This window comes from Mauremys mutica, chromosome 22, assembly GCF_020497125.1.
Source record: "Mauremys mutica isolate MM-2020 ecotype Southern chromosome 22, ASM2049712v1, whole genome shotgun sequence".
Taxonomy (NCBI): Eukaryota; Metazoa; Chordata; order Testudines; family Geoemydidae; genus Mauremys; species Mauremys mutica.
Window position 1 is genome coordinate 22,862,015 of NC_059093.1, and position 18,417 is coordinate 22,880,431.

Below are 18,417 nucleotides of genomic sequence, written 5' to 3' on the forward strand. Positions count from 1 at the left end.
TGAATTGTTTATCTGGAGAGAGACCAGTTTAGCTCTCTCCCTCCATGCAATTGCTAGAGAAAATAAATTATCTGACTTGCTGCACCCAACATGAGAGTGAGAACTCTGTTTTTCTCCGACAATTTGGGGGCTCATCCGGGACGGCAACGCCTGCAGAGACAACAGCAGCTGCTACGGATCGTTCCCCTTCGAACTCCATGGTGCCACAACAGAGGTAGAAACCTTTTGAAATCTCTATTGGGGTATTGGAGGAGGACTGACCATGGGGCTGTCTGTCTCTGTTGGGCTTACGCCATCTGAACTTATTGACTATGCAGCAGGATCAGATGCAGAGCGGTGCTGGGGAACTGTTTTGCTACCCTCAATAAGGTTAATGCATAAGGGAAATGCGCTAGGTTAATGCATCGGTGCTAAGGGGTTTTACCGCCTCAAGAGGGGTTTAGACCGCCTCAGATAAGGGAAAAGTGTGTTGAGTCTGGACGCAAGGTAGGCTTTGGGAGTGGGGAGGAGGGGAGGGAGAGAGAGACTGTGTGTATGTGTGTGTGAGTGAGTGAGTGAGAGAATGAGAGTCGCCGGAAGGTGCCCAGAGTATTCTGTGAAGCTGGTGGACTCATGATCAGTAATATTGTAACGCAAGCCCAGTCACTTCACCTAGCGGATCGGTGAAAGATCCGACCCATGGTGGGCTGCCTCTGCCTGGCATCATCCAGCAAGGGGCCTGCCTGGGTCTAGGATTGTGTGAACCCATCTTCCCTCCCCTTTCCTCTCCGTGTGAGGCAACAAGAGTAAGCGGCACCGTCTCTCTGAGACTAGCCGACGCTCTTTGCTGAAGGGAAGTGTAGGAGGGTCGTGGCCATCCTCGTTAGCCTCTCCTGTGTGAGTGACCTGCGGTGTGATACCCTTAGTTTATGAGCTGCTAGCAGACAGGGTGCCCTCCCTGTGTCTGTGTGTGTGATTGGAAAATGGGGGGGGGGCAGTGTAAGCATTCCCTCTCACCCCCTAAAGGTACCCCAGCATATTCCATGTACATACATTATGGTTCTAGAACCTGCAGGTATTTAGACAATTGGAATCTTTACACGCGTGAAAATCCATCTAAACAATGCCCACTAGAAGGTACCTTCAATCAATCTAGATAAGATCATACATTTCAGAGGAGCTTTTAATCACCAAAAAGCCTCTGACACACAGTGGGAGCAATTTGTCTATTGAGGAAAGAAACGGGTTAATTTGAAATTCAGCTTGGCCCAGAGATAGAGAGACAGCTGCTCTGCATTCAAGGTGAAGAATCAACGCAGACCATGCCAAGTACAAAGAAAAAATTGCTTTCAGCCCCAGCTGGCTGTGAAAAAAATATAGACAGAGGCAAACCAAAGGCAATACAAATTGCAGGACTGAGATTACATTTGCAACGCTTAGCTGTCCAGTGAGACCCAACAGTGTGCCTTTGCGACCCTGGAGCCGGTGTGGCTTGGTGACACAGAAGAAGCCACAGGCAGCCGGCCTGGACTGGAATCTCTGAAAGAAAGGCCGCAGGAGACCCCAGGATGTAAAAGAACAGCCCTCCCAAGAGCGGAAGCATGTTTGAGATTCTGGACAAGCCGTATACAGGATAATCTCCCGTCCACCTCCCCCCCCCCTTTGCTGGACATTATACACAGACGTGGCCAGTCCAGACGTATGTGTGCGAGTATGAAAGAGGCTTAGGGCTTGGGGCATTAACGTTTTTCTTCCCCTGAGTAATGTGGGAGCGTTCCCAACACTCTCTGCTGTTGTTTTACCATTTTATTAATAAAGCTTTAAAATTCAATCATATGGTGTGTTTTCTTTATCTTCCCGCAATGATCCTGTGGTGTCAGCCTGATCACCTGACACGAGGGATAGATTGGTAACAGAATCTGTCAGTTTGGTGAAAAAATGAGTAGGGGGGAGCCCTGCAGAATTACACCATCTATTTGTTTTGCCCTTGTTATTTTTATGTTTGCTTTGCTTGGTACTGTTGGTGTTCTATGTTGAGGATTGCATGATTAAAGGTGTGCCCACTCAGCCACAGTAAGTCTGAGAACTGGAGAGGGGTTTAGCATTCCTCTCTCCACCCCAGTTGACTGGGAAGGGTGTCAGGTGGATCTATCCCCAGTCGTAGCGAACATGAACCAGGCAGCAAATCAAACCTACACCCAGGGCAAGTTGCAGGCCTTGTGACAGGACTTCCAGGTAGAAAAGGAAGCACTGGCTAAGCAAGTACCGGTCCTGCAGGGACTTGTTAAAATTTAACCATTTGTGCTCAGCATACGCCGTAACAGCAGGGTGTTTGCCACAAAGAGGGAACTGAATAGTTAAACGCCGATGGGCCATGCGTTTTGCCCAGGTGGCAAATCTCACGAGGGAAGACTTGGGTAGCCTTGTGAGTAAGAATGTTTAAGGGAAGAGACCGGGGGGTGCAGGCTAGTTGAACCTAGCTAAACTGGTAGTGGAACAAAACCGGTGCCCATGGAAGGGACGGTTCAGCGAGAACAGCAGGATTGGGCCCAAGCGGGCAGGCAACAGATAGAGAAATTGGAAAACAGGTTGGAAACCTGGAGGGCATAGTGAAAGAAAAGGAGTAAGCAAGTACAGGAATGGGAAACTTAAATCCCTGGAACAATCTTTGGAATGGTAAAATCTGAGTTGATCGGGTGTCCTTTTGGGAGATAAGCAAGTGATTTAAGGAAAGAGTGAGAAGTTAACTCTGTAGTTGCTAGAGGGAATCAAGCAGTTGAACTTTGTAAAATGCTAAAGAGGAAAATTCTTGGTGTCTTTGAAACGTTTGTAAACAAATCCAGGCACAGAAATCATTTGGCTGCAATCATTTGGCTATGAATGATTTAGCTGAATTAACTAAAGAAATGTAATATACAGTTTTACTTAATTCAAATCCTATTAGGCTCTATGGGGCTACACTAAGTGGTGTTTTCTTTCAGATCGTTGTGTGTTTTGAAAGCAGGAGTTAAAAGTAAAAGGCAATCAAAATTCTGGCAGCATCAAATGTGTCTCTTTTAAGTAAGAGTCTTTAAGCTGTGGATAGCTTTGGATCCAGAAGCAAGCCAGAAAACATCAGTATTAATGCAAATTATCTAACTGATATGGTAGGAGCCACTGAAACCTGGGCTGCCTATGAAACCAATACAAGAAAATATGGGGTAATTCCTCTGTTTTGCCTGAAATCAACAAAGGTATTTGTATATTTTAAGCAATGACTGACTTCCCAGAAGGGGTAGACCTCTGTTTTTCTGTCTTTCAGATAATCAGAGAAAACTGATGCCAGCTGAACAGCATTCAACGTACCATGCATTTACTAGCACAATAGGAATTGTGTTCTGTGTTCTATATCCTGTCTTGCGGTGTTTGTCTCGTGGCCAGAATTGTTGTGTTTAATATTTTCATAGGACAGTCTAGTTTAAAATCAAATAGAAGGGTTAAATCAAAAAGCAGATACTTGTTTTATTCAATTTGGAATACAAAGTGTTTGGATAATATCAGGAAAATGTGATATACTAAAGTCTAATACATTTGCTTAAGTAAGAAAAAGAAACTTCATTGGCCAGATCTTTTAATTGAAAAAAAATCTTGTTACAATTTGCATACCAACAGTCTTTGGAAGCAAGGACATGAAAGGTTAACTCACTCCCCACATTGCACATGGAATCCTTCTGGCTACCTCAGATTTCTAGCTAGAGGGCTGGGGAGGGTGGGAAGCTATTGGACACCAGAGGTTGTACCCAGTGGACTCCTCAAAAGTGGGTGTGCTTGTCCTGGCTTGTTGCTCCAAAGCTCTGTAATAAAGTTATTTTAGTGGAAGGGTATATGTGGCATACATTGAATAATAAGACTAATGTACTGTATAATGGCAATGTTTATGTGTTCATGGTTGGGAAAAGGTGTATGAGTGAAGAGCGGAAGTTTCCTTTGTAGGTTAAAAGAAGCCAATAAAGGGGAGAAGGAAAAAAGAACAGAATGAATTAACTGAAAACAAAATAGCTAGTATGCTCAGTCCAAAGATAAGATGCTGGCCCCACTCAAGGACACTGCTCACAGCTAAGGCTTGGCTGACAACCAAGAAAAGTGGGGGGGGGGGCTTGAACGTGCCCAAGCAGCTGTAAAATCTGCAAACACTGCCAGGCACTAATGAAATGTGTTAGGTTTCTTTTCTCACAGGTAAAGAAGCGCTACCCAAAGACCCTAGCAGCCCTGCCACTCCTTGGAACCAGGAGACTGGATCTATGTAAAGGTCCATCAAAAAAAGACTGCTCTGGCTCCGAGCTGGAAAGGCCCTTACCAATTCAGGCTGACTACCAACACCACTGTGAAGTGCCAAGCTCCGACTGCCTGGACCCATGTGTCTCATGGCCAAAAGGCCCCTCCGCCTTGAGATAATTCCACTCCTACTACTGATCAGCCTGTCTCTCCTTCTCGTGTTTCTTTTCCTCTTTCTGAACCACAGGAGAAAAGGACAAGGTGATGTGCTGGTAACCTCTCCTTTATCCACTGACAGAGCTAACTTGCATTCAGTATTTACTACGGAAACCAAACCACTGCAGGGTGCTGTGCTGGTAACCTCTCCCCTGTATGATGCTGAGCCACAATTGCTTCAGGAAAGAAGAAGGAACACTCACTCCGCTGAAATTGCCAAAGTCCAGGAATTCCTGCCTACAAAAGACATTAAGAACTGACCCTGGTGAACAGACAAAGAATTATACACTGGCAGGAAGAAACTTGTGGGACCCCTGCTTGGGAATGTGGCATTGATTGGATTTTGGGGTTTATAGTACCTTCAGCATGTAGTACCCTCCCTAATTGGATTTTAAATGACAAATATCAAAGGCACCTTGTTACCACTGGCCCCCCCCCCATTTCCTCCATTACATTATTACCCCTGTAACACATCCAAATACAGACAATGCCATACAGCTGCTATACCCCAATAGCCATACCACCCTGAACATGCCCCATCTTGGCTGATCTTAGAAGCTAAGCAGGGTTGGGCCTGGTTAGTACTTGGATGGGAGACCTCCTGGGAATACTGGGGCACAGTTAACCCAAGTACAGGCTGGAGTGGGTGAGCTACATGTTATTCTGTCCTTAGTTCAATGACCCAGATGCTCTAACAGAGATGGTATTGAATAACACTGAGGCTGGGAAGGCATTGCAGTGGGAGCTGGCTTGCTCAGAATCTAAGATTTCCTGAATGACCAGCTATAACAGCCCTTTGGAGTGATCTCAAGCATGAGGTGTGGCCCACTGCCCTTACAGATACCTCAGGAGTACCATCTGATCTGTGGCCATAGAGACATACTTGGAGATCTTCTGGGTGAAAGTACATATGGGCTGGTAGGAGGCGTGTGGGCTCTCATAAGAACGGCTGTACTGGGTCAGACCAAAGGTCCATCTAGCCCAATATCTGTCTACTGACAGTGGCCAATTCCAGGTGCCCCAGAGGGAGTGAACCTAACAGGCAATGATCAAGTGATCTCTCTCCTGCCATCCATCTCCATCCTCTGACGAACTGAGGCTAGGGACACCATTCTTACCCATCCTGGCTAATAGCCATTTATGGACTTAGCCACCATGAATTTTATCCAGTTCCCTTTTAAACATTGTTATAGTCCTAGCCTTCACAATCTCCTCAGGTAAGGAGTTCCACAAGTTGACTGTGCGCTGCGTGAAGAAGAACTTCCTTTTATTTGTTTTAAACCTGCAGCCTATTTTCATTTGGTCACCCCTAGTTCTTGTATTATGGGAATAAGTAAATAACTTTTCCTTATCCACTTTATCTCACATACTAAATCCTGCCAGGTCTGTGGGGAGGATGCATGTGGGACTGGATTATTCAACATGACATCTGGGAAATCAGAGCTCCTGGTATGCCTAATTGATTTATAGTCAATGCCCCTAGAATAATACCCACCATTTAGAAAGGAATAGGGACTCAATGGATATTTTGGCCCTTAGAATCCCCCCCCCAACTTCAGTGTGTACGTAAACTGAAGCCAGGGGAAGTTGTCACTGTTCATGCCAGTGTTTGTTGGGAGGGTGGGGAACAAGGAACTACCCTGACAGGACACCTACTTTTCCAAGCTAATGACAGTTGTGTGCTTGTTGAGGCCACTATGTTGCAACATATACATTTTAATCTCATCACCGCTGCAGGCAATCATATTATTTATTGGCCTGCAGCTAGAATTCTATAATTAGCCCTTAGGTTTCAGATACCCTTTAACTGGACTACCCTGGTATCTGGCCAGCTTCAAAATTTGCTTTCGCTGCTACCAGACGTTCAGAGAATCTCTGAATTACAAGGGCAAAGTCATATGTTTCAAAACGTATCTTAAGTTGAGAAATATGTTCTTTATACAGTCTATAGTGTTTATTTTCTGTATTAAGTATAATGGATTGTGTTTTGTAATTAAGGTTGTACAGCAACCCCACTATATTATTACAATGGGAATGGGAATGTTTTTATTATTGTTGTTTAGTGTAGGATTATGTTACTGTTGTTGTAAAGGACGTGATAATAGTAATACCTTTCATGTCCATGCTAATTATGCATTGTTATTGCATCCAATCAAACCCTGAAGGTTGACGCATTTGATGTAGAATCTGAAATGCAAGACCTGATGCAAATAGAGATTTAAGAATGTTTGTTGTGCTAGAAGCACAAAAGGGGTGTGTCTGGAAGTGGAGAAAGAACTGACGAGGGATTTGAAGGGGATTTCCATGCAAACAGTCCCCTCTCTGAGCAAGAGTTAGGCTAAGCTGTAACCCTACTAACGCGAGACTTGTAGAAGCGAAGATTGTGTGAGGCGAGGGGGAAAGAACTGTGGCAGAAGATGTTGCAGCCTTGTGTTAGATAAGTATGGAATGTAGACTAGAGGCTAAATAGAAGTGAGAACAATAAGATATCAGAATGACCTATGTCTAAACAAACTGCAGCTGTTGCTCATTGTTGTCTGTAACAAAGGTATACATGCTTGCTGAACTGTTTACCTGGAGAGAGACCTGTTTAGTGCTCTCCCTCTACGCAAAGGCTAGAGAAAATAAAGGATCAGAGGGGTCGCTGCGTTAGTCTGGATCTGTAAAAGCAGCAAAGAGCCCTGTGGCACTTTATAGACTAACAGACGTATTGGAGCATGAGCTTTCATGGGTGAATACCCACTTCATCAGACGCATGCATCCAATGAAGTGGGTATTCACCCATGAAAGCTCATGTTCCAATACATCTGTTAGTCTATAAGGTGCCATAGGACTCTTTGCTACTTTTAGAGAGAATAAAGTATCTGAGTTGCTGCACCCAGAGAGTGAGAACTTGTTTTTTCTCCGACAGCAGCTCCAAGGCAGAGGGCAGGAGCAGCACATGGCAGCGGGGGAGGGACAGCTGAACTGCCGGTAACTGATCGCCTTCTGGGTGGCTGCTGCACAGCGAACTTAGGGGAGCGGGGAGCTGATCAGGGAGGGGCTGGGCACCCTGATTCCAACTACCCACCAGCTACTGGCAACGGGCTGCTCTTCCTGCAAGCAGTGGACAAAGCAGGCAGCTGCCAAAGGATGTTAGATTGGAGAATTGCACAACTTTAAACAAGTATGTTCCCTAATTGATCAGCAACGTAACAACGAAACGACGTTAACCGGGATGACTTTAAGTGACGAGTCCCTGTACCTGATCTCTGGACCAGCAAGCTGCAGGGGCATGGGGTGGAGAAGAAAAAACACCATGTTTTACTAAACAGTAGCCTCTCCAAGCCCATTAACAAACTGACTGATTTCCAAGGCAAGGTCTGGTCCAGTCCTGTCTCTGAAGGCTAGCATACACTGGTGTGAGACTTGCAGAGTAGTACATCAAACAGAACTAGGAGTGGGGAGATTCAGGGCTTTACAAAGAACATAGATGGTTTTCCACCTCCCTTCTCCCCACAAAAGTGTGAAGACAGACATGGAGCAGAACTCTTACAAACAAAATTCAGACTGTAAAAGCCACCACCAGGATGTGTGTATACTTGATAAGCACTGTGGACTCATTTAAAGACCAACCTTACAATGATACTGTAATGAGGTCACATTTCAACAGGATCCCCTTCAGAGCCAAGCATTCACTATGTAGCTGGAAGGGGTGGGGAGTGGGAGAAATGTGAAATAGAAATGGAACTATTATTCCTTCCTCCTGAAAACCACCCCTGAGCATCTACACTAAGGGTATGTCTACAGTACGAAATTCAAAGTTATTTTATTTTAATTTCCTGAATCAAGCTCACACATTCGATGTTATGTGCCCCACTAAAGCACGTGAATTCAGCAGAGTGCATCCACAGTACCGAGGCTAGCATCGAATGGAGGAGCGTTGCACTGGGGAAGCTATCTCACAGTTCCTGCAGTCTCTGCTGCCCATTGGAATTGTGGGTTAATCTCCCAGTGCATGATGGGGCAAAAACATTCTTGTGGGTTTTTCTGGGTGTGTGCCATCACTCGCTCCTTCCTCTGTGAAAGCTACGGCAGACGCCATGCTGCCAGCAGACAGTGCAGCACAGTACACAGCCTGTCTCCTGGTATGTCGAATCCACTTTGAATGTCCTCTCCTCTTTCATCTAACCATTTCCCACCATTTCTTGGCCATCGTGAACAGAGCCACACAGCTTCCGCCGCAAACTCTGCTCTCGCCGCTTTTTCCGTGTTGTCGGTCCTGGGCTCCTGTGGAAGCTACTGAAGGCAACCATTCCCTGCTGTTACTCGCCCATCGTGAACGGAGCCTCACAGACAATCTGGAGAAAGAGGCGGAAGCTGTCCTCGCCTCCCATGGAAGCTACAGAAGACAACCATTTACCGCCTTTTAGCGGCCATCTTGAATCAAACAGCTCATTTCGCACCCTTTTTCAAGGATTACCCATGCAGGCACCATTGTGCAGCAAACACAGAGCCCACTCAGATCTCTGCTGCAGTTTTGCCCATTGTAAATACCTCGTGCATTATCCAGCAGTATGTTCAGTACCTGCAAAACTGGGCGAGGAAGTGATGACAGTGCGATTACTATACTGATGAGGACATGGACACAGACGTTCCTAGATGCACGGCCTGTGGCGATTGGGAGATCATGGTGGCATTGGGCCAGGTTCATGCCATGGAACGCCGATTCTGGGCCCAGGAAACAAGTACAGACTGGTGGGACCGCATAGTGTTGTGGGTCTGGGAAGATTCCCAGTGGCTGCGAAACTTTTGTATGCGTAGGGCCACTTTCATGGAACTTTGTGACTTGCTGTCCCCTGCCCTGAAGCGCAAAGACATCAAAATGAGAGCAGCCCTGACCGTTGAGAAGTGAGTGACCATAGCTCTGTGGAAGCTTGCAATGCCTGATAGCTACCAGTCAGTCAGGAATCAGTTTGGAGTAGGCAAATCTACTGTAGGGGCTGTTGTGCTGCAAATAGCCAACGCAGTCATTGAGCAGCTGCTATCAAGGATAGTGACTTTGGAAAATGTGCAGGCCACTGTGGATGGCTTTAATGCGCTGGGGTTCCCTAACTGCGGTGGGGCGATAGATGGAATGCATATCCCCATCTTGGCCCCGGGACACTGGGGTGACCAGTACATAAACTGCAAGGGATACTTTTCCATGGTGCTGCAAGCACTGGTGGATCACAAGGGACGTTTCACCAACATCAACGTGGGATGGCCGGGAAAGGTGCATGATGCTCGCATCTTCAGGAACTCTGGTCTGTTTGAACAGCTGCAGGAAGGGACTTACTTTCTAGACCAGAAAATTACTGTTGGGCATGTTGAAATGCCTATCGTTATCCTCAGGGACCCAGCCTACCCCTTAATGCCATGGCTCATGAAGCCGTACACAGGCCCCATGGCCAGTAGTAAGGAGCAGTTCAACTCTGGGCTGAGCAAGTGCAGAATGGTGGTAGAGTGTGCTTTTGGATGTTTGAAAGGGTGCTGGCGCAGTTTACTGACTCATATCAGAGGGGTAGCCATGTTAGTCTGGATCTGTAAAAGCAGCAGAGTCCTGTGGCACCTTATAGACTAACAGATGTATTGGAGCATGAGCTTTCATGGGTATTCACGTGGATGCATCCAATGAAGTGGAGAGTGCACCCACGAAAGCTCCTGCTCCAATACGTCTGTTAGTCTATAAGTTGCCACAGGACTCTTTGCTGCTTTTACTGACTCAGTTAGATCTCAGCACAACCAATATTCCAATTGTAATTGCTGCTTGTTGTGTGCTCCACAATATCTGTGAGAGTAAGAGGGAGACTTCTATAGCAGGGTGGGAGGTTGAGGCAACTCGTCTGGCTGCCAATTTCGGCCAGACAACAGAGCGATTAGAAGAGCACACCAGGAAGTGCTGCGCCTCAGAGAAGCTTTGAAAGCCAGTTTCCTGACTGGCCAGGGTACAGTGTGACAGTTGTGTTTATTTCTCTTGAAGTTACCTACACCATATGTATATTATATGAGAGAAAGGAACTAAAGTCAAAATTGTTTAAAAACTGTTCTTTATTTGATGCACAATGTATTGAAGTCCAGAAACCAAATCAAAAGTTCGCATATCCCAGCTTTCTGGTACGTGGGCGATCCTCTGGGGTGAGTGTGTGGGTCCCCGTAGCCTCCCCTCACATGTTCTTGGGTGTCTGGGTGAGGAGGCTATGGAACTTGGGGAGGAGGGAGGGTGGTTATACAGGGGCTGCAGTAGCAGTCTGCAGTGTTGCTGCCTTTCCTGCATTAGATCCATCATACAGCGGAGCATGTCAGTTTGCTCCCCCATGAGCTTGAGCATAGCGTCCTGCCTGCTCTCATCGCACGTGTCCATCCTCTCTGTGTGGCTGTAATGCTTTATCCACGCATTCAGCTGGGCCCTATCAGTGCGGGAGGACTGCATGAGCTCGGCGAACATGTCGCCCCAAGTTCGTTTTTTCCATCTTCTAATCTGGACCAACCTCTGGGATGGAGTAGAGAGGTGCAAACGTTTCAACGTGGCCCCTGCGAGAGGAGAAAAAGGGAGGGTAGTATTTTAAAAAATACATTGCAGAGAACAAAGGGGGCACTTTGGTATGAGGAAGGCATCACACACGGCCGGGCAAGAGAATTCAGCTTGCAGGCAGCCTAGGGGCACACGGGGTTCTGCTTCTTCTACATTCATTTCAATGCTTTCACACTGCCGGGCCCCCTTTCCCATACCAAGCAATGCCTGGTGGGTTCGCCATAGAAAAGGAGGGGCTGCGGGCTCTCTGGAATGATCACTTCACACAACAACCACCACCCCCCGCCACGTGGCTCTGATCAGGCTCTCACTCACCAGAAGTACCTTCTCCAGGGTCATGGAACAGGAGCCTGCCTTGGGAGTGAGGGGAGGCTATTGGCTCCAGCGTTAAGAATAGTTCCTGGCTGGGGGGAAAACGGATTCCCCACTTGCTGCCTGTGCACCGTTCTCTTCATCCCGCAATGTCTCTTCCTTCTCGCTCCGTGCAACTCCCGCCTTGCAGGTGTCCACGGACAGTGGTGGGGTCGTGGTGGCATCACCCCCCATAATTGCATGGAGCTCACGGTAAAAGCGGAATGTATGGGGCTGTGACCCAGAGCGCCCGTTTGCCTCCCTGGCTTTTTGGTACGCTTGCCTGAGCTCCTTGATTTTTGTACGACACTGCTCTGTCTCCCTGGAGTAGCCTCTTTCCATCACGACCCTGGAGACTTTAGCGTAGGTATTTGCGTTCTTTTTTTTGGAAAGTAGTTCTGCCATAACAGACTCAGCTCCCCAGCATGCGATGAGATCCAGTACCTCCCGTTTGGACCACACTGGAGCTTGTCCGCGAATGCGTGATCTCTTGTGATGGTGGACTGCGCTGATGGACACCTGTGCTGCTGGTGACCAAACAGGAAATTAAATTCAAAACGTTCCCAGGGCTTTTCCTGCCCACCTGGCTAGTGCATTGGAGTTCAGAGTATCGTCCAGAGCGGTTACGAGGGAGCATCCTGGGATAGCGGAGGCCAATAATGTCGAATTGTGTCCACAATACCTTTAACCCGGGATTGTGATCTCAATTTAAGTGCTGCTCCACTTGCTGAGGTGGATTACAGAAATCGAATTAAAGAGCCCTTTACATTGAAAAAATCATTTGATCATGTGGACGGAATCATTTTTTCGAAATAACAGAGTAGTGTAAACCAGGCCTAAGCTTGCTTCCAGGGCCAAGTACTTTGAAGGATGTTATGTGTCTCTAGGAAGCCTAATCCAAACAGTGACTAAAGTTTATCAAGTTTGCTGTAGTCTCTGCTGAACTAAATACTGTTGGAGTTTCACAGTTTGGATCTGGAAGGCATGGGCAAAATTAATTGAAACAAGAGCATTAAATCTAATCCTTCAAAAAACTTGAGCGATCATAAACGATTGTTTTACATTCACTGTGTGTAATATGGGAGAGTCCAACTCTTACCAACCGGAAGGGGTGTACATATATTCTTTGTGAAATTCCCTTAGGAAAGAGGAAATGGATAGCTTCATTTCAGAAAGAAGTTAAACACTGAAAAGATCATAATTACATTTTGGTCACCAGCAAAAGGTGAATTGAGCTGTCATAAGAAAAAGGATTACTAGAATGGGATACACCAATCTTGCTTCATTTCTGCTTTTCCTACAAACATCTACCATTGCATGGTGTGACGAAGTGGGACTGTTCTTAACGTTTCCTCTGAATACTGTGTGGGTGCCTCAGTTTCCCCTATGCATTTCTTAAGTCTCCAGTGTGCATAAATCACCAACAGTCTGTCTCTTAGCAATAAATGACCAGGGCCCTTCTCCCCTTGCAAAGGGATGCTAAAGGTGAACAAAGAGATCAGGTGACCTCCTGGCCCAGGAAAGAGACAAAGGCCAGAAAGGAGGGGCTGGAGGGGGTTTCAGTTTGGAGCTGGCTGGGGACGGGAAGTGAGTGCAGATGGGGTTGTCTGGCTCACTGGGCCCCAGAATGGACCCAGCTAAGGGGTCCCATTTGCTGTACCATGTTCCATGTACCATGTTCCTGTCATCTAATAAACCTCTGTTTTATGGGCTGTCTGAGAGTCACGTCTGACTGCGAAGTGGGGGTGCAGGACCCTCTGGCTTCCCCAGGACCCTGCCTGGGCGGACTTGCTGTGGGAAGCGCACGGAGGGGCAGAGGATGCTGAATGCTCCAAGGAGAGACCCAGGAGGTGAAGCCGTGTGAGCTTCTTGCCCTGAAGACAGTCTGCTCCATGGGAGAGGAGGCTCCCCAAAGTCCTGCCTGGCTTTGTGGGGAGCAGTTCCAGAGCATCGCCCGGGGACTCCATGACACAAGGTCAGCTCTTTCACAGCTCAAGTGACATTAACGAAATAGCCCAAAGTCAAACACATCATCTATAGTGCCTGAAAACCGAAATTTGAGTCTAAATGTGCAGAACAAAGCGTAGCTAGAGATATCCAAGACTGGAAACCCTAGTTTACATTAATTTGAATAGTAGTGCTAAGTTTATAGCTTGACTTAATACACCTCTGTGTAACAGGAGTTACAGATTAAGATAGTTAAGTAAAGAACAGATGGAGAAAAAAAAAGCCACGAGTGTTTCAAGTCTGTACGGGACTGTTCCCCCCCAAAAGGAGTTACATTCCCATAATAATTTCAAATGCAAAATCATTGAAACAATAGTGATCTATAACACCATAATCGTACCATCCTCTAGTCACTATGTATGAAGCGTTTTATGTATAAATAGGAGATCTACAGTGATGTATCTGAAAAATGCATCTTTTACTCCTTCTACCCTGTAATTGATAGGCAATGCATTTGAGAGAGGATTAAGGGATAGGGAAATGAGAAACGAACTATACTGGTACATTCTCCAATACCGCTCATTTTTAAATCAAGAGATATTAAACTGAGTGCCCTTCCTGGCTTCCGTGATAGATGAAAAAAGGAGCCATTGGCACTTTTAGAAAGATTACTAAGGTGTCTTGGACAATGCTCCTTTTTGTCAATAAGGCAAATGCTAATACCCAAGGCTACTGCTAAAAGCACACACTTTGCTTTAGTTTGTATCTCATTAGTAACTACGTTTATTACTTTGTGAGGAATGTCAGAAGAAAATAAAAACACTAGTTTATTCCATGCCACCAGAGGCCATAGTAACGGTCATCAAATGGAATTTGGTTGCATGTTTCAAGCAATGAGTTGTCATGCTCCAAACCTGCAGAGCCACATCAGCACTAGTCTGGCAAACTACGAAATGAAATGGATTAACACTTTTGCCATGCCATACAATCAGAAGCATGCACATGTGCAACACCTCAAAGTGCTTGAAACAGACGTCTGCCCTAAAGCTGGGCATCCCAAGAGAAAAATGGACGACATCTCTGTGTACCCAGTGAACATCACTGTAAGGCAACGAGGCTCAGCAGCAGAGTTAAAGGGAACTGCTTTCACCAGTGACAAGATCCAAGATATCCCGCCCTAAAATCCTCCTGGTGGTTACGCAACCTGCTCCCCTTTCTCCCAACTGAACTGTAGCAGGACCCAAAGCCTGTGCTGTCTTCGTGGTGAGCCATTCGCTTCGTGACGCGGAGCTCACAAATGTTATGACACGTCCTGTTCAATACTGCCTGGTTACTGAGGAGAGGAATGATGGTCAGTGGTTAGGGCCCCTGACGGGGACTCAGAACAAGAGGCCTGGAACTGGGCCACACTGCTCACAGAAAAGGTTTTGCTGAATTCCAGATTTACAAACTATATTAACCCTGGCTTAGGCAGAAGCAGTTCTTCATTACACTGAATCTGCAAACACTACTACTGCATAGTAAGCAGGAGAGTCAGAAGCTTTCCGATGGCAGCTGGGCTTTAGCTTCCTGTGGCAGACATGGAGCTGCAATGTAATCATTTTACAGATTACTGTATGTGACGTGCTTAGTGAGGTAAAGTTACCACATACGGGGTCATTAGACTTTCAGAAAAGCAGCACCATGGCTCTAGATAAAACAACCTTCCAAACCCACACATGGGGGGCAATTCCAAGACAATGGCATACGTCAGGTTCCAGCCCAAGTTACACCCCTATTTTGCCAAGGCTTGGAGCCTAGAGATCCAAGGGACATTACGTGACTAAAAAGGACTCGGGGTGGGGGGATTGCGAGTGTGGTGTTTCTGGTGAGAGACACAGGAACAGATCTGGTGGGAGTGTCTGCATGCCACTCTGATCTCTAAGCTCCCTGCCTTAGCACACAGCTGTGTAACTTTGGGCTGGAGAATGAGGCCTGGTCTACACCAGAAAATTAAGTCGGCTTAACTGCTTCATGCTGGGGTGTGAAAAATCCACACCCTCTGAGTGGGATAGTTAAGATTACCTCCCCCACCATAAACAGCACTAGGTCAATGGAAGAATTCCTCCATCGACTTAGCTACCACCTCTTGGGGAGATGGACAGTTGGTGTAGGTAGTGTCTACACTAGAGTGCTGCAGCACTGCCGTTAAGTACTGCAAGTGAAGAAAGAAGAAATATGAAAGAAAAGGTAATACAAAATAGTTGGCTGAACATGAGAAATAACCCAATAATAACTACAGGCAAACATATGGGGGGGGGGCGAGGGAAGAGGGGGAAAGGGAAAATGGGATGCACGCATTCCTGCTAAATGCTCGTGATTCTGAGTCTGAAAAGGAAGTAGAATAGTGTATCTAAGTTGCTAACGAATGTCTTCTTCCAAGAACACTGAGCAAAGGCCATAGGTTGAGCCCAGAACAGAAGAAGGGACTAACATATGGCTGCTGCAACATAATCCTGAGTTTTTTCCTTCTCTTCTGGCATTTAAACACTGAAGATACCAATTTATACCCCAAATCTATGTTTGCGAAATTCATTATATCAAATAGCGGTGGTGAAAAACTTCTGGAAGACAGGACAGTTGAATTCACAGCTGTCAGCACTGAAGCAGGTTTATGCCTGAACTCCAGTCCAGACAGCTAAATACTGACTGACCGTTTTTATCACATTCCGTTTGGTTTAGTCTAAATCGACAACAGGAATTGGAAAAGCAAGTAGACCGATAAAAGGATGATTCTTCAAGAGCAGACACCAAAGGGGCTTCACAACTTAGACTGGAGGCTCAAGTCTGTCATTTTACTTGCGGAATTGAAAACTTTTCATTTTGGATTGGTCTTAGTTTGGGGAATAACTGTGTTTACGAAGGGATTCACATACTGTAGTACGTTTCCTTTTATAGAAACTTGCTGTGCAAAGGCGATTTCAGGAAAATGTCGGTTTGGAGGTGTGACGAACTGGGAATGTTCTTAATGTTTGTTCTGAATACTGTGTTGGTGCCTCAGTGTCCCCTATGCAGTTCTTAATATCTAGGTGGTGGAATAAGGGTGTGTGATTGCTGCAGAGGAAGGGGCCAATGCACCTAAATGCCTGGCACTCTGTCACCTAGCAACTAATGGCCAGGCCCTTCCTCCCTGCAAGGGGATGCTAAAGGTGTGGGAGAACAAAGAGGTCAGGTGACCTCCTGGCCCAGGAAAGAAGGTGGGGCAGGAGGGGTTTTCAGTGTGGAGCTGGCTGGGGATGAGGAGTGAAGTGCAGACGTGGGGGTCTGGCTCACTGCCCCCCAGAATGGACCCAGCCGAGGGGTCCGGTTCGCTGTACCAAGCTCTGTTTTAGACAGTGTTCCTGTCATCGAATAAACCTCTGTGTTACTGGCTGGCTGAGAGTCACGTCTGACTGCAAAGTGGGGGTGCAGGACCCTGTGGCTTCCCCAGGACCCCGCTGGGGCGGGCTCACTGTGGGAAGCGCACGGAGGGGCAGAGGATGGTGAAGCCGTGTGAGCTTCTTGCCCTGAACAAGTCTGCTCCAAGGGAGAAGAGGCTCCCCAAAGGCCTGACTGGCTTGGTGGGGAGCAGTTCTGTAGTACGTTTCCTTTTATAGAAACTTGCTGTGCAAAGGTGATTTCAGGAAAAAGTCCGTTTGTAGGTTGTTGCTATTTTCTTGTGCAGAAGAAAGTAGCTTCTAAGTATTAGCGTGCTGTTCTCTAACATCACAACAACGTGTCACTTCATACTACACATAAATGCAACAGGGGAGTGGCAAGACTTTCTGTAGAAAGTTGGAGTAAATTCCTAAGAGTTGAATCTCTACAAAGCTTTCATAGTTATTTAACTAAGACTCTAACTAGAGCATGGCAAACAAGAGAGCTCCCTTCCACATCTTTCAAAGCTGCACATGCAAGTCTGAAATGCCTATTGCAGGAAATATGAGCAGTGTGTTAACAACCCACCCCAACATTGCACACTTGTACCGGCTTTTCCTTTTCGCAAACATTTTTACATGAACTTCTGGCTCATGACTTACTGGGACAGCAGGAAAAGCGGCCTCGTCTCCTCCTTCAGTTTCATTGGAAGTTACGGTTTCTTCCAAAGCCTGAGGCTCCTCCCCAGTCTGTGGTACATGTGGCCATGCCTGATGGAGATACTGCAACTGCTGGTGACTATGGCTATATGAACTGTAGAGAAAAATCAAGACACACACATGGGAGTTAAAACTTAATGGAAATTTTCTTAAATTATACTTCTTTTGGAAATGTCCTTACATATGTTTGCAGAAGTGCTATTTACCTATTGTTTAGTATCATGCCATTTTAAAAGCTTATTTTCCACTTATTTGTAGTACAATGTTTTGTAAAGAAATGTATACTCACTTACCGAGACACACGGGAGAAATTGCCATAGCTCTGATAACATCTCTTCCCTGGATCAGGGTACAATGGTATCTGAGGGCCAACCATGTTGTTCCTGCTTGTAAATCGGGCAGAACCCCTAAGTTTAAAGGGTAAAATATATATATATAGATATATATAGATATATATCCAGCTACCAAGAAGCGCCCACAGATTCTCTCAGATGAAACTCACCTGTAGAATCATCTATTAAATATCTGAAGATTAGCTAGAGCTAGAGTTGTGGGAGCCCAAACAGGGAATGAATACTGGTCTTTTTTAAGATTCATACCTGGGCATTCTATATCCCCTGCCATGCCTCGGAGGACGGTAGTGACCACAGGATGCTGTATTCCCAGAAGTTTGAGAGTAATTAAATGGAGAAGGGTGACCTGAAGGAACATTGTGCTGTAGCTGGAGTGGAAGAACTGTCTGACTCCGATTATAAGCCATTGTCATGTAAGCTTCTTTCCCACGGATTCTCTTAAACGGTCTCTTCCATGATTTCATATCCATTCCTGCAATTTCAAAGAAGCACAGGAAAAAATAATAATGGGGGTGCAAGTGGAAAAGAGAAGTTAGACCAATTAAACATCTGTACGGATCTACGTGACTGCCTTAAATGGAGAAACAACAAACTCCAGAGGTACATTCAGATTATAAAGTAGTGCTAGTCAATTTCTTATGAGAAATTC

General features: G+C 46.1%; 1 protein-coding gene across 1 annotated transcript in view; it reads right to left on the reverse strand.

Annotated features, from left to right (window-relative positions):
* LOC123354951 (putative bifunctional UDP-N-acetylglucosamine transferase and deubiquitinase ALG13) overlaps window positions 1-18,417 on the reverse strand; it is a 48,976-nt gene that overhangs the window by 12,064 nt on the left and 18,495 nt on the right. The window contains exons 13-15 of the mRNA XM_044997367.1: window positions 18,015-18,240; window positions 17,709-17,822; window positions 17,359-17,509 (exon numbers count right to left, since the gene is read on the reverse strand). Of these exons, the coding sequence (XP_044853302.1) occupies window positions 17,359-17,509; window positions 17,709-17,822; window positions 18,015-18,240 (491 nt within the window). The remainder of the gene's footprint in view (window positions 1-17,358; window positions 17,510-17,708; window positions 17,823-18,014; window positions 18,241-18,417) is intronic.